The sequence below is a fragment of the Nicotiana sylvestris genome, chromosome 6, assembly GCF_000393655.2.
Source record: "Nicotiana sylvestris chromosome 6, ASM39365v2, whole genome shotgun sequence".
NCBI classification, from domain to species: Eukaryota; Viridiplantae; Streptophyta; class Magnoliopsida; order Solanales; family Solanaceae; genus Nicotiana; species Nicotiana sylvestris.
In genome coordinates, this window is record NC_091062.1 from 153450895 (window position 1) to 153466985 (window position 16091).

The 16091-nt window shown below is 35.6% G+C and overlaps 1 protein-coding gene across 1 annotated transcript; it reads right to left on the minus strand.

Annotated features, from left to right (window-relative positions):
- Nucleotides 1-1560: 1560 nt before the first annotated feature.
- Nucleotides 1561-5976, minus strand: LOC104218691 (amino acid permease 3-like). The gene is made up of 6 exons (XM_009769243.2): nucleotides 5843-5976; nucleotides 3735-4065; nucleotides 3548-3641; nucleotides 3150-3364; nucleotides 2908-3050; nucleotides 1561-2415 (listed from the first exon to the last, which is right to left on the minus strand). The coding sequence occupies exons 1-6, from the start codon at nucleotides 5846-5848 to the stop codon at nucleotides 1762-1764; spliced, it is 1443 nt and encodes a 480-aa protein (XP_009767545.1). The 5' UTR covers nucleotides 5849-5976; the 3' UTR covers nucleotides 1561-1761.
- Between the last annotated feature and the right edge of the window lie 10115 nt (nucleotides 5977-16091).

Genomic DNA, 16091 nt, shown 5'->3' on the forward strand with positions numbered 1-16091 from the left:
GGGCTGGAGCTGCGTGTTTCTCGAACGCAGGATGATGTGGACTTTCTTTGATGTATATGATACCCATGAAAGTATGTTGTGGAACTTCTTAAAGTATTTGATTATCAAGAACTATCCAACCACATCTTGATCTCTTTGTAAGTATCCTGTGAGTTCTGGAATATTCGAGGTGATCTCCATTTTTGAAATACTTTTTAAGGGAATATGTAACCCTTTTTATAGGAGTGACCTAGGGTTAGGGTAGAGTAACCTCCAAGTTAGGGCTTTGGTAGAGTAACACCTCCAAGCAATCTTAATAGACTCCTAGAATTTCAAAAGTCGTCTTATAATATCTTGAATTTCGGATTTAACTTGATCCATTTCGGTGTCTACACTCTACAAGGATATATAGGAATAATATTGAATAAGGTGTATGAGTGATGTTGGGATTAGTAATAATGGGATTAGTTATACTGTGATTAGTTATGCTGGAATTATCTTTTATCGACTATTTAATTTGTCGTATTAAAGGTTATGGAAGGACAGTTTTGTCTTTATACATGTTTATCCATGTATCAAATATTATGGTATTTTTAATGTCATGGTTTGCTATGTATAAAAATAATATTGAATAGGGTGTATAACTAGGTTAAAAAATACTATCAAACAAGGAATTAATAATATCAAAACTAATACATATATTATTTTTCGTAATACATCATACCAAATCATCCTTATAGTCTTAAAATTTTAAAGAGTAAAAGTATTGTGGCGTCATAATATTTGTGTGGTTACAAAAACTTCTCATTGTTAAGCATAAAATGGATAAAACGAAAAATTTAAAGCTAAAATATTTTCTAACTATATGAATATGTCATGCTTTTATAAATAAAAAAAATGTGTCACATAACTTGAAAAGGAGAGTTACTTATTTAAACTCATATACATGTTGGTTTTGAAGTCGTAGGTTAAAACATCGTTATCTTCTTCCCTTTTACTATGGTTTTGGCCCTAGCGCTATAGAGCTAAGCTACATGCCATCTATGTCCTTGTTTCAAAACTATTTTCGGCCAACTTCAACCAAAAGCCAAAACACTTTCAACGTGATCCAAACCACTCAAGGCAATATCTACATGATCAAACACAGTCAAAGACTAAAAATCATATTCATGCATTTAACACCTCAAATGCACAATTACGTTACGTGATTAAGTGTATTGCTGGTAAGATTATAGACACATGGTGATTTTAATTTTCTTAAAAAGATAGTAAAAGAATTTTAAAGCTATGACTCTAAGTTAGGTAAAATAATTGCCCAAATCAAACGAATCTATTGACTATACGGTATAATGACTTGTCCAGTCCTAATGTGTCCCGATTGAACCTTTTGTCCAATTGCTCCATCTCCATGTGCTATTTCGTTTTTATTGAATTTTAGAAACCAATTATGGATTCACGGGTTACTAAAAGAAACTTTATCTAATAATTTTGCAATTATATATTTTGACCATCAATAATAGGATTCATTCCCAATATACGATTTCACCTCAAGGACATTCTATCCAAATAATAAGACAAAAGTTGAAATGCACAGAAACTTTTGATTCAATTTCCTATTTCATCTTTGCAGTGAAATAAGAGTCGTACATAAATACATAAAAAGGACCTGCCTTTTTTCTCTTCTTGTCAATGAACTGAAAAAAAACCTACACAATAACAACTCTTCAGGCCTTGTTTAATTAATGAACATCAACAATAATTGGTGAGTCCCAAATATAATGTTTAATTAGGTGTTTTAAAAGGCCTGTAAACTTTTAAATCAGAAACAACTCCAGCAAAAGAACCAGCAGCTGCAGCAATTGATATAACAAGGCAAGCACCACTAAGTATTTGTAGACTAATCCACCTTGCACTCCATTTCGGAATTTTCTTTTGCACAATGTACATTTCCACCGGGAAATAAACTGTAAGAGGCCAAAATCCAAAAGCTCCAAGAATCCCAACAACATCATTAAAGAATGGCATCAACATAGAAATAACTGTTGTAATGATCACGAAAATCGTCCTCCAAACTAAACGGAAAAGGTTGAGCTTGAAAGGCTTAAAGCCAGGGATTGGGACATCGAGCTCTTTCGTGATGAATTTGTTGCTAGGGTACCATTCAAATGCTGTTTTTTCAACAAAGGCGAAAAGGGGTTGACAGTAAACTTGGTATGCACCCACTAGATGGACAACAATGGCTACGTTCGCGATATCCAGAAGCCAGTAAGGGTTGTAGAATCCAAATCCAGTTAGTAGATTTCCAGGGGATTGGTCTCCAAATGCTGCATATCCAAAGCAGCCACAAAGCATGTAGAAAACTGTTGTTACTGCCACACTAAGTAGTGTTGCCTTTTTCATTGTCTTGGCTTCTGATGGTGGTGCTTTCAGTGTATCCTATAAATTATTCAACAAATTATAACATCAAAGTCAGTAATGATTACATTATGTTTTTGTTCAACAAGGAAGGAAGGGAGCCCTCGGCGTAACTGGTAAAGTTGTTGTCAGGAGGTCACGGCCGAAAAAATACACTGTATATATAAGGCAAAATCTGTTTTTTACCTCTATATATTAAGTTTTGAACCTCCTTAACACAATTCAAAAGTGTAGTTTAGTGGTCAAGGGGGTTCAAAATCTACATAAGGTCATGAGTTCAATTCCCATTAGATACAAATTTTTTTTTTTGAACCCCCTTCGTAGAGATCCTGCCTCCGCCACTGGTCACGGGTTCGAGCCGTGGAAACAGCTTCTAACCGAAATAAAGGGTAAGACTATGTACAATAGACCCTTGTGGTCCGGTTGCGCATAGCGGGATCTATGTGTGCCCTTTTGTTCAAGTAATTGTAATGAGACATGTTGATATAATTCCTCTAAGCAAGTAATTTTTACCTGAATCTCAATAAGGATGAGGGAGTAAGAATAAGCAAAAGCAATAGCTCCAAGAGCTTGAAAGCTTCTCCAAATCTTCTGCATTTCAGTTACTTCTGTTCCAATACTAATCCCAGTGAGACTTCCTTGGATTTTTCCTGTTTCTGCAATTCAAAAGGCAGGGCAAGGACAAAAGAGAGTGAGTAAAACAGTAGCTAAAATTGCAAGATTTTGAAGGTAAAAAAAGGTAAATTTCAACAGACCTGCAACTTGGGCAACTCCTAAACCAAGACCAATGGTAGAGTATGTGAAAGACATAACAGCAGCCACAATAGAAAGCCACCAAATCTGATCAAAATCTGGGATTTGTGAGAAGAGGATTTCCATTACTCCAAACATAATCATGTATGGAGTGCTTGAAACATTGCAAGCTGCTCTGTGTCCATGCTTATGGAAACAATCAGACCTTTTCACAGCCCTGTAAATTCATTCACAAGTTAATAAAATTAGCCAACAGTGGGCTAAGCTCCCGCTATGCACGGGGTCCAGAGAACGCCGGACCATAAGGGTCTATAATCCACCAGCCTGACAATGCATTTCTGCAATCGGCCGTTTCCACGGCTGTTTCCGGAAAAAATAAAGCAGTGCTGCAATTACTTACATCATGCTAATAGAAGATGCAATAGTATAGCCAACTGCAACTCCAAAAAGATTCACATACTGAATTACCCCACAAATCTTCACCTGAAGCCCACCTGAATTCAAACAAAAACACACCCAAATCAATATAAACATAAACGCTAAACAACAAATTTTTCATATAAAATTAAGAGAGAAATTTTATATACCAAGATTGGCTCGGACAGCATCCATATAAGTATAGTTTCTTTTGCCAGAAACTTGATCTCCAGAACGGTAACAATCAGCGAGGAGCGCAGAAGTGTAGTAAGTAACAAAGGAGAAGAGAAGCAAAACAGCTGGACCAGCAACCCAACCAAGCTGAGCAGTGGCCCAAGCTAATGACAAAACTCCAGAACCAATAACTGCTGTGATTATATGAGCACTTGCAGTCCAAACACTACCACTTCTTTTAAGACGACCATCATCGTCAAAACACTTGGATTCACCGTAGCCATTGGCGGATACATCAAACACTTGGTGATGGTTGTTATCTCCCATCTTTTTTTGTTTCAAGAAACAGAAATTTAATTAGTCCTATTCTACTGCTTTACCCACAAATAGAAAAGAGATGTTTCTTTTAAGTTCAATAATGGACCGCACACTATGTTCTAAACTCGAACTGATTCTAAACTAGTGAAACAGAACAGAGCAATAGGGAAACTCCAATGATTTTGCAAGTACCCAAGTGGGATTTTTCTTTGTAACACGAAATAAATAAGGTGAAACACGAAAGTGATGGGGGGTTTTAAAGATTTAGTTATGGAGTTTCTGAGTAAAGATTGATATGTAACAGAGGAAGAGACTGAAATAAGTGCAGAGGGTTGTGTGTTTAATTTGAAGGAAAAACATGCAGAGCAGGGGGCTTTAAATAAGAGGCAAGTGAGGAAGTAGCCCATACCTTCTTTAATCAATTTCTAAATAGGTTTTGAAATTTATAACCTAAATTATTTGGGATTTGGTGTTTTTGTTTCTATAATCAATCTCTCAAAATATGTTTTCTAGTCAAAATTCTATAAAGTAGATTTTGCACTAAAACTATGAAGTAATTTTTATCAAAGTAGATTTTGCAATATTATAAATAAGGTACTGCTGTCTTTTTTTTAGTGTGGAGAACATTGAGATTAAAAATAATTTATTTTTTGGGTACTTGCATCATTCAATCTTTAGTTAGCTATGCATGATCATGATGATTGATGCGTAATATTATTACCATTAATAAATAGTAAAGAAAAAGAGGGTTAAAACTACCTTTAGTAGGACTAAACGGCGACTAATTAAAATTCCATAAAGTAGTAGTGAATTTTTTTAATAGTCCATTATCATTTCTTCGTGCAAATTGGAGAATAAAATAATTTTGTTTTGAAACATTATAGAGGTGATAGGAAAAAGAACATGAGGAGACGCGTTAGTCAAAGACCAATGTTGAGATATTGGACCTCTGTTTCCACCCACTTCTTCTGTTAGGTTGACTCATTACGGCCTTCTAAATATCATACTCCTATCATTTCTTTTTTCTTTCCAAAATCAATTCCCAACTATGAACTACCCCTTCCTAAGTTCCAACCTTCTTTTCCTTAGCTAACACATCCTCCGCCAAAATATAAAGTCATTATTATAGTTAAATAATAAATTTGACTTAAAACATGTAGTTGGTGATTTCGTATTTCATCGTTTCTAGATACTATACTTTTCCCTGGCTTAAAGTTTCTCCCCAACTTTCACCTTTTTCACTATCAACAAAAATATCTCTTGGTAGTTTAAAAGTAATACTATCATATCATAGTCATAAAAAGTCGACAGTTCTAAGAAGATTTTGAGTAAAAGTTTTTTTTTTTTTTTTAAAAAAAACACAATCTTCCTTTTTTTTCCTCTTTTATTATTTCTTTTTTCCCATTTGTCATACGTTTTGCTCCCCGGGAGGGTATAAAGAAAAAGCAAATGAGTGTTACTTCGTTTGTTTGATTTAAACCTAATTACTACTAACAATTATTGGAATATTGACTTATTACACTGTAAGGTAGATCATGCATTTGAAACCCATAAATAATCTCGTTAAGTAAAAAAGAATAATCACCATACTATGACTAGCGTAATCAACTTAAATCAAACTGATACGAATAAAGTCAGTAGTAACTAGTAACCTAATTAAGTAGAAATGTATGTTTAATTAAATGAAACATATTGTGTAGTATACCACGACCACGAGTAGACAAATAAAGGAATAAAAGAAATCTTGAAAAACGAAAGATGAGCAAACAAAACAAATGGTACTTACCGTCATTATTTGATTTCGTAAAAAACCTCTTTCCAAATTGAGGAAGCAAATACAATTCAAATTCCTTATACAAAAGGAAACAAAATGTATAAAACCAAAATAGAGGAGGGACAAGCTTGAAGAGTTGTGTGGTTCATTTAAGTAATGATCGAACATTTTTATAGTAGTAGTAAAGCAATTAAACATTAGAATATTAATATTTAAAATTTTCTCTTTAAAAGAGAGCCTTTAGATCAAAAGCTGAAAAAAATTCCTCGCATGCATTTCTTCAATTCTCACCCACTGTTGTTGAAAGAGAATCAGTTCTTCTGAATTACAATATTATTTGATTCCCTTAAATAATTGAAACCAATTAAAGAGCATAATTTAATTGTACGTTGCAAATAAGCGCACCAGTCAAACATCTTCGAATATAAATCTTGGAAATAATCCAAAAGTATTACTCCTATTATTATTATGCCTCTTTTCCCTTCTTAGTGAAAAACAAAAAAAGAACCATTGCCATTCATGGATGGACAATTAGTATCTTATTTAATTTTTCCCCGAGTCTTAGGAAAAATGTTGTAATAATAATAGAGTTTTTAACTTTTACCTCACGAATCTGGGGCAATGTATTTGTTAATATGATTACAATAAAAGTTTATGGGAAGATGAAGACTGAGAATATATATACTCCATGTTTTAGATGGGACTCCTCTAAGCGATATATATAGTTTTATGATTATTGTATCGATCTGGAATATATACTTCTAAGGAATATTTTAAATGAATTATCATGCAATCATTAGAATTGTTTAAAATGAAATGATAAAGGGTCTGGATAAAGAGCATAATAAAATATTAAAGATAACATATTTATTTTTATATAAAACCTTTTTAATAAATTATAAGGGATAGGTAACGATAGAATTCTTATCATTGAGGAATGTTGTGAAAGTAAAAATTCATTGAGGAATGTGGCGGCAAAAGCCAGTTGTTGACACGTGTCAACGTTTTCCCGCCTACGTTAGCATTGTGGGAACTTATTAGAAGGTGAGTACTTTTTACTCAAGTTTTATTTATTTTGACCCTACTACAAATAGTTTAAAGTCGAAAATTAATATGACAAAAATAATTTTGATGCTTTACTGGATAAAATTCAGTGACAATACGTAAGATTAACCTTGAGAATTGTCATACTCCTTTATATTAATTATTTTATAGTAAATCAAGGTATAATTTAATGTATAAAAAAAAACTTTGTTAATATAAATTTTGACTCTAGAGAATCATTCACCATCTTCGTTCGCACTTCACAGATGAAGATGGAAGTGGAAGATAAAGTTGTTCCTCTTATTTTCATTATATGCTGTTCTCGCTGTTCTACTTTTCTGTTATTTAGAATAATGTTAGACACGATATGTCGTACAAATTAAAGGACAACATTTTTTTCCGATCGAGATTTCATTCATACAACTTTTAACAAATACAAAGGCTTTAAAGATCATGCCATAAGTACATATATTGTTGGCAATTGGTTAAAGACAAACCGCAAAACTCGCCCCGCCTCGCGTCCTTACCCGTTCCATTGCTATCTCTAGTTAAAATTATTCCAAAGTTTAGCAGAATTACATGGCCATTGACAATCTTGGGTAACAAACATCAAACTACGACTACATTAGCATTTTTTATGTCAATATTTTTGGTTAGGACAAACTTATAGCATACAAAAACCCTAGATGTTAAACGTCTTAATTAATGTGTATTGAATTAAAATAACAAGTGATCTTCCACGATACTTCAACTCTCCAGCACACCCTTCAAATTCCCATGAGGAATTGAACCCCCTTAATGGAAAAGTTAAACCGCATATAATTAGGGTAATTTTTTTATACATATATATAAAATAAATAAATCCACGGTATAGTTTTTTTTTTTTTAATGTTTTTGGGATACAGAGAAAACAAAAAAGGGGATTCCGAGATGGACTACACATTACTTGGAGAATTATATACCTTTTCTGTGATGCCACCTAGCTAAAAATAGTTCCTTTGTCTTCTTCTTACATCTTATTCATTTGATAAATAAATTAGATAAAATCAAATAAAAGAACAACGAAAGGCATAATGTAGAAGGAGAATAAAAGCAAGATGTTGCCAAAGAGAACAAAATTGGAAAGCTACGATTGCTACTATATACCAAAGGGGAAAATAAATTATTATTGTTTTTCTGTTTTTTTTAAAAAAAAAACAAGAACCTTCATTCTTTGGCTAAAAGAAGAAAGAAAAAGAGAAGAGGAGAAAGAGAATAAACAGTTGGATGAGAACCTTAGCTTATAACCACAAGGGATGTACAGAAATTATAAAAGCACTGAAAGGTACAACCCTAGTTGCAAGTTGTATAATTATTAGTACTCAAAGAATATTTAACACGTCATTATGATATCATAGAACCCAGATATAATATATATGATAATAAAAAGAGTTCCTAAAGAAATAACATGATCTAGCTTTTTTATTAGAAAATTAGTTTAAATATTGTTGATTACGAGATATAAAATAACGAATCGTGTAACTGGTTTCTCTTTAAAGAAAAATTGCTTAAATAATTAAAGGTAGTTCTTTGCTTTCGGATATGAGGTTTAATCTTAAGATCCTCGAATCCACAACTGATTAAGACGAGGCATTATATGGTTTGAGTTAGATTTTCTTGAGGGCAGCGGTCTTTCGGAAACTGTCACTTTATCGTCATAAGGTTGGGATAAGGTCTGTGTATACTTTATTCTTCCTAGACCTCACTTATAAATTTTATTGGACTTGTTATTGTAATAAAGTGAGATTACTAAAATTTAGAATAACATGAAAGTATAGTAATGTCTTGTCTTTGAGATTTGGATCAATTTTTATAGCATAGGCACCTGTTTCAATATCTAGACATAAATTCGGCATTTGAAATTTCATATTTTGCATTCAACCGAAAAGCAACATTCGCATAATCTTGGTTAACGATCGCTGAAATACTAGTAGCCTATTAAATGGTTGTTGGCCCAATACAGTTTGTTTTGATGATTGATAATGGAACTCAAGCATGAACCAGGTTAATACACAGTGTACACAGACACGGACAGATTCGAGCATACGGCATGCAAGTGAAGGAGATAAGGTTAAGTGGTTATATATGATATCTCCTGAACGAAAAGGTTACATAAGTTATAAGAGAAAGACTCCTTACTCGAAGAGAACTCTATCATAGATAAGGGAAGAGTTAGAACTTGACGATAACTAGAACTCTTCCACCAAGGAAGAGTATAGCATTGGAACTCTAGTTATTTCCTATTGTACTAACTCTATATATTTCAGGATGTTCTCATTTCACATGTATGCATAAAAGCTGAAGTTAAACGTGAGTTGAGAGCATAACAGCGAGGCATTTTGCAAGCAATTCATGTGTGATTCAAGTGTGCAAATCTGAAGCTACATGAACCAGATAGAAGAATCAGTTCCAAGTGTTTGTCTTTTATTCTAGTTTCATTATATTAGGCATTTCAAATTGTACTTTTCAGTTTTATCTAGAAGCAATTGTACTAGGTACTCCGAGTGTTGTATTCAAATTAGAGTTAACTAAAAAATATGTAGCTTCGGTAAAAAGTACTTTGGAGAGGGAATAGTGTGCAAACTTGGTCAGGGAATGTTTTCCCACGGCGCACGTTAAGCGGTATTGCTAATGTACACAAGCATCATGACAATTTCGGCCACTAGTACTCTACCGTCGTCGGCAAGCTTAGTAACAACGGTTAATGCTAAACTGGCACATGCAAAACCACTCACGTTTGGCAGCTTTCTACCAGTACAATTTCAAACTATAAGTGAAGAACCAGAAGAGGAAGAGAGAAATGCGAATCAACTCAACTTTGCTGGGAAACGAGTTGTGCGAAGAACAGGGGAGAAGGTTCTCTCCCGGCTTCAATTTTCTGATTTAGCAAACTCCACAGCAAATTCTCCAGCTATACCACAAGCACCAGTGATAATCGAACAGGAAACCCAATTGGTGGAGGAGAAAGCTCACAAGAGGAATCGAAGTTCACAAATGGGTAAGGCACTTACATACATACCTCCATATCTACATGGAGATACATTTGTAATGACGATAGTTAATGAAGACATTAAGGACCAGCAGGAATATTGGGGCAATTCTCTCATAGGATATGTTCTGGGGGCTAATCCTTACTTCAAATCCATGGAGAATTATGTTGATAATGTCTGGAATTTTGTTAACAAACTAAAAATTCTATATCATGATGATGGCTACTACATTTTTAGAGTTGATTCAGTGGATGATAGGGATCAAGTCATGCAATTAGGTCCCTATACATTCCATAATAAGTCGTTCATATTAAAGAATTGGTCGATTGATTTTGTGTTTGATCCTGAGTGCCTAACTGTAATCCCACTGTAGGTAAGATTCCCAAGTTTACCAGTTGGATATTGGTCTACTGAAGTACTAAGCAAATTGGCTAGTGTAGTGGGCAAGCCTATGTACACTGATCTGTTTACAGCTGAGATGGGTCGTATTTCATATGCTCGAGTACTAGTAGAAGCAGATATCTCTCATCCTTTGCCAAGTGATGTTGAAATCCATACTCCAACAGGGGTTATCTAACAAGGTATTGAGTATGACTAGAAACCAAAATACTGCACAGACTATGCTAAGGTTGGGCGTACTACTGAGGAATGCAAACAGAGGAAGGCTCAGAAGACAAATGAAGAGTTTGCTGAGCAGAAAAGGAAGAATAGAAGGGGTAGAAGGAAAATAAAGGTGGAGACTAAATTGGTGGCAAAAGGTAAGAATAGCAATATAAATGAACCAACTAATATTGTTACACATACTTCTGAAGAAAGGGACAATGCAATAAACTCACAGGGGACAAAGGTTGCTTTAGATGAGAATGAATTTCCAGCATTAGCAGCAACAATAAGGAAAGATGGAGGAAAAGGTAAAAGAGTGGCTGAGGGAGGATTGGAAGAGCAGACACAAGCTAGTTGTTCTACCAATCATATTGTTATTGCTAACAAATTTGAGGTACTCACTCAAGGTTGTATCTCATCTGTTGTAGGTCAGGGTGAGCCTGACCATCCCATACTCCTGTGATTATAAGCACTTAAAACATTAGAGTGCTCAATAGGCCCTTTAAACAGAAGGAGATGACTCTCTTTCTGAAAAAAGTATAAAATAGAAGTAATGGGGATAGTTGAAACTAGAGTTAAGGAGAATAAAGCTAGAAGAATTACACAGAAAATAGCAAAGGATTGGAGAGCACAATATAACTATGACCATGCTTATAATGGTCGTATTTGGCTACTGTGGAAACCTCATATTCAACTCCAAATACTGGAAGTAGATGCTCAATTCATCCACTATGAAGTGGAAGACCCAAACAGTCACAAAAGAGTGATGTTCACTATGATTTTTGCCTACAATAAACTGATGCCAAGACAACAGTTATGGGATAAGCTTGCTTCCTGAGGAACCAACATTACAACTAAGTGGTGGATTAGTGGTGACTTCAACAATGTCTTGCATGCATATGATAGGATTGGAGCCCCGATAACGAAGGCAGAGGTACAAGTCTTTAAGGACTTAATCGATCGGCTACAACTTACTCTCTTGAAGAGCACAGGGTGGCATTATACATGGTGTAATAAAAGGGATGAAAATGCAAGAGTTTACAGTAAGATAGATTGGGCATTTGGAAATTATAGCTGGTTGATGAGCTATGGTCATATTGAAATAGAGTTCTTGAATCCTCGAGTTTCTGACCACTCACCTATACTGCTGAATTGTAACTTTGGAAGGACACAACAACACCTGCACCCTAGACCTTTCAAACTGTATCATACAGTACTTCATCACTCTGACTTTCCAGGGATAGTGAAAGAAGTATGGACACAGGATTTTGGAGATATAGTGCAGTCAAGAACCTGGCAAAAACTAAAGAGGCTAAAGGAGGCACTGAGGGAGCTAAATTCTTACATGGCATCATACTAACAAAAATTAAATCAAGCCAAGCAGAAACTGGAATTGGTTCAACATCAACTTTCCTTTCAACCACTAAACCAAGAGCATATAGAGTATGAGAGAGGAGATTTGCTGGAAGTGGAAAAGTGGAGTAATGTAGAGGAACAAGTTCTAAGGCAGAAGTCTAGAGCTACTTGGAAACAATATGGAGATGCAAATACAAAATACTTCCATGACCAATGGAAGATACGCACAACTTCTAACACAATTATTTCTGTTCAAAATAATGCAGGTATCAAAATTATAGATCTTAAACAAGTGGAAGATCAATTTCTTGAATTTTTCAAGAAGTTGATGGGGGGAATCATCACATACCCTTCCTTGTCCAAATGCTGAGGTGATCAAGAAAGGAGCCTGTCTCTCAAGACAACAGCAGTTGGAGCTGATCAAAGCTGTCACAATTGAGGAAATAGTTGAGGCTATCAAGAGTATGTCAACTAACAAAGCACCAGGTATTGATGAATTTCCAATTGAATTTTTCAATCAACATTGGGAGGAGGTGAAAGAGGATGTGATCACTGATGTGCTGAGCTTCTTCCAAACAGGAAAGCTATCTAAGGTTATCAACAGTATTGCTATCACTCTAATACCAAAAGTCACTAACCCCACCCAAGTTAAGGACTTCAGACCTATAGCATGTTGTACAACACTTTATAAGATCATCACTAAAGTTATCACTAGCAGGCTAAAGAAAGTGATGAATCATCTGGTGGTAGATTCATAATCAACTTTTATTGAGGGTAGAAGTATTACTGATAATATTTTGTTCACTCATGAACTGTTTAAAGGTTACAACAGGAAAGGGATATCTGCAAGATGTGTACTTAAGGTTGATCTCAGGAAGGTATATGATACTTTGGATTGGTATTTTCTGAAAAGCATGTTGATTGAACTGGTATTTCCATCCAAGTTCATTGAGTGGATAATGGAATGCATAACAACTGTTACCTATTCCTTAAATCTGAATGGAGGGCTTACTAAACCATTTAGAGGTCAAAAAGGAATAAGGCAGGGTGACCCTATGTCACCTTATCTGTTTTTGATTGCTATGGAATATCTGCAAAGAGAATTCAATCAACTTGAACTAAATAAGGAGTTCCACTTCCACCCTAGGTGCAAAAAACTGGGAGTGGTACATGTGTGTTTTGCTGATGACTTACTGATGTTTTGCAGAGTATATTTGCCTTCTATCAGGATGTTTCAACAAGCTTTTATGAAGTTTTCAAAAGCCTCAGGTCTCCAAGCTAATCCAGACAAGAGTTCCGTTTATCTTGTTGGTATTTCAGATAGTGTGAAAGAGGGCATTTTGCAGGAATTGGGGTACAATAAAGGTACACTGCCATTCAAATATCTAGGAGTGCCATTAGCATCAAGGAAGTTGATTAATCAACAATGTTGGCCACTGGTGCAGAGAATTATTGCAAGGATCAACTGTTGGACATCAAAACTGTTGTCTTATTCTGGAAGGCTTCAGCTTATTAAATCAGTAATCTTTGGAGTACAGTCTTACTGGGCACAAGTGTTCTTATTGCCAAAGAAGATAGTAAAAATGATTGAAGCCATATGCAGAACTTATTTATGGACAGATCAGGCAGAAATCTCTAGGAGAGCATTAGTAGCTTGGGACAGAATTTGTTTGCCACAAACAATAGGGGATCTAAATGTTATAAATTTGTGTAACTGGAACAAAGCAGCAGTGGCAAAATATCTATGGGCAATCACCAAGAAAAAAGATTGCCTATGGATTAGATGGATCCATTCTTACTACATAAAGAATAAGATCATTGATACCATGCATATACCCAAGAATGCAGCTTGGGTAGTAAGGAAAGCTATTGAACTCAGGAAGTTTATACTGGAATTACCTACCTTGCAAGGAGACCTACTTTCAAGACTAACAGCACTGCAGAGCACAGATGAGAGATTCAGTATAAAAAAGCTATACAAGTTTCAGACTCCTCAGGGCCAAAAGGTGTACTGGAAGTGTCTGATTTGCAACCTCATATACACCCTCGACATAAGTTCAATCTATGGCTGGCCATACAAGAAAGATTACCAACTGTTGAAAGACTACAGAAGATGGGCATCCAAGTTCATTCATCTTGTGTTTTCTATGGACTGGCAGATGAACATTTTGAACACCTCTTCTTTGATTGCTCATACACGAAGCCTATATGGAAAAGACTATTGAATTGGCTGGGATATTCAAGGCAAATAAGAACATGGACAGAGGAACTAAAATGGGTGACAGCATACGCTAGACAGAAAAAGGTAACCGGAACTATTATTGTAGTTGTTTTTGGAATGCTTATATATCTTTTATGGAGAGATAGGAACATGATCAGATTTCAAAATGGACGATCTTCATTAGAGAGTATATGTCACAAAATTGCAAGTTATGTACATATAAAAGGAAATACTCATCTCAACTGGCAGAAGCATTTGGTGTTGTTGAATAGATATCCTTAGCCTAACTTAGCTTAGTAATTCATAATTGTTCTTTTGTCTTCTTGATTATAGAAATTGTATAGGCTGAGGTAATTGCATAGGATATAGCTGGAATACATCTTTATAGGTGATATAGATGAATTAGTGTCAAGGAGAGATAAGGAACTGGTCAGCAGCTCCTATTTTGTAATGATCAATTTTTTTTGATGAAATAGAAATGATAGTTTATCGAGAAAAAAATTTAGAGTTAACTTGAAGTTGTCGCAACAGCTAGAGATTGGTTGCCACAAAGGGATTAGAGGTAATCCTTAGGTTTACAAAGAGTTTTGTAAATAATGGTTTGGCTCAGTGATTTAGTGAAGTGTTGATAAAAATCCTACTGAGCAGTAGGTCGTGATTTTTTTACTTTTTGAGCTAGGTGTTTTTCAAGTAAAAATACTTTTGTTCTTTACTTCCCGCATTTATTATTCCGCAACAGTAGTATAAGGAATACATAGAAAAACCAGGTCCTTCTATAATCTATGCACGCGAAAATTGGACACCACACAAAGCACCCATCTCCCCCCCTGTGTGGTATTGAATTATAAAACATCAATTAGTATCAGAGAGGGTTATCCTTGAAGAGGATAACACCTTAGGAGAAGATCAAGATGAGTGCACCACTTGAAAATTGAGAAGGGAAATCCACTGCTAGGCCACCACTCTTTAATGGTAAGTACTACTCTTGGTGGAAAAATAGAATAAGATATCACATTCAAGGAGAAAACTATAAGCTATGGCATATTGCCACTGATGTTCCACTGGCTACCTTGAAGAAAAATGTTGAAGGAGTAGATGTGCCAAAGACAAGAGCAGATTGCACTGCTGAAGACTTAAAGAAGTGGGAGAAGAATGCTAAAGCCAAGAAATGGCTTATTTGTAGACTTGGTCCAGATGAGTACAGTAGAATCCAAGGTTGTGCCACTGCTAAGAAAATTTGAAATACACTGCAGGTGGATCACGAAGTAACTACTTAGGTGCAGAGATCCAGAGGAACTCTACTGTACTCTCAATATGAGAACTTTTCTATGAAGGATGGAGAAACCATTCAAGAGATGTACACAAGGTTCACTATATTGACAAATGAACTAAAATCTCTTGGAAGGATTATTCCTGAAGAAAAAAGAGTCGAGAAGATACTGACTAGGGTTTTGCCTATCACTTGGGAGAGCAAGATCACTGACATCCAGGAATCAAAGAATATTGTCACTCTCCCACTGGATTAATTAATTGAAAATCTCACTGCCTATGAACTTAGGAGACAAACCATGAAGATGGATGTACCTAAGAAAGAAAGGAGTTTGTCACTCAGAATAACTTAAGGTTCTGCCCAGTGGTCCTTATACGCGATCGCGGCCAAGCTCTCGCGATCATGAAGGCAAAACTAAGGAGCCTAGGAAAAAGGCTCTACGCGAACGCGAGAGAACCCATGCAGATGTGGTGCACTGGGCCACCTACTCTTCGCGAACGCGGAGCCCAACACGCAAACATGTAGGGCAACTGGGTTGCCTAGGCCCAGGCTTCTACGCGAATGCAGCCTGCCCAATGCGAACGCGAAGGCTAAAGGGCCCAGGCCTCCGCGAACACGGCCTTACATATGCAAACGCGAAGGGAAAAACCCCCCAGCACCCCAAATCCTTCATCGTGTCCTTTTGTGTTCGCGAAGAAGGAAATCAAAACTGAAAAATCTAGTGTTTCCAACTTAGCT

Coding starts and splice junctions, on each gene's coding strand:
- LOC104218691 (XM_009769243.2), bottom strand. Junction 3,642..3,734: donor TGCTGTCCGAGCCAATCTTG/GTATATAAAATT, acceptor GTTTGAATTCAG/GTGGGCTTCAGGTGAAGATT. Junction 3,365..3,547: donor GCATCTTCTATTAGCATGAT/GTAAGTAATTGC, acceptor ATGAATTTACAG/GGCTGTGAAAAGGTCTGATT.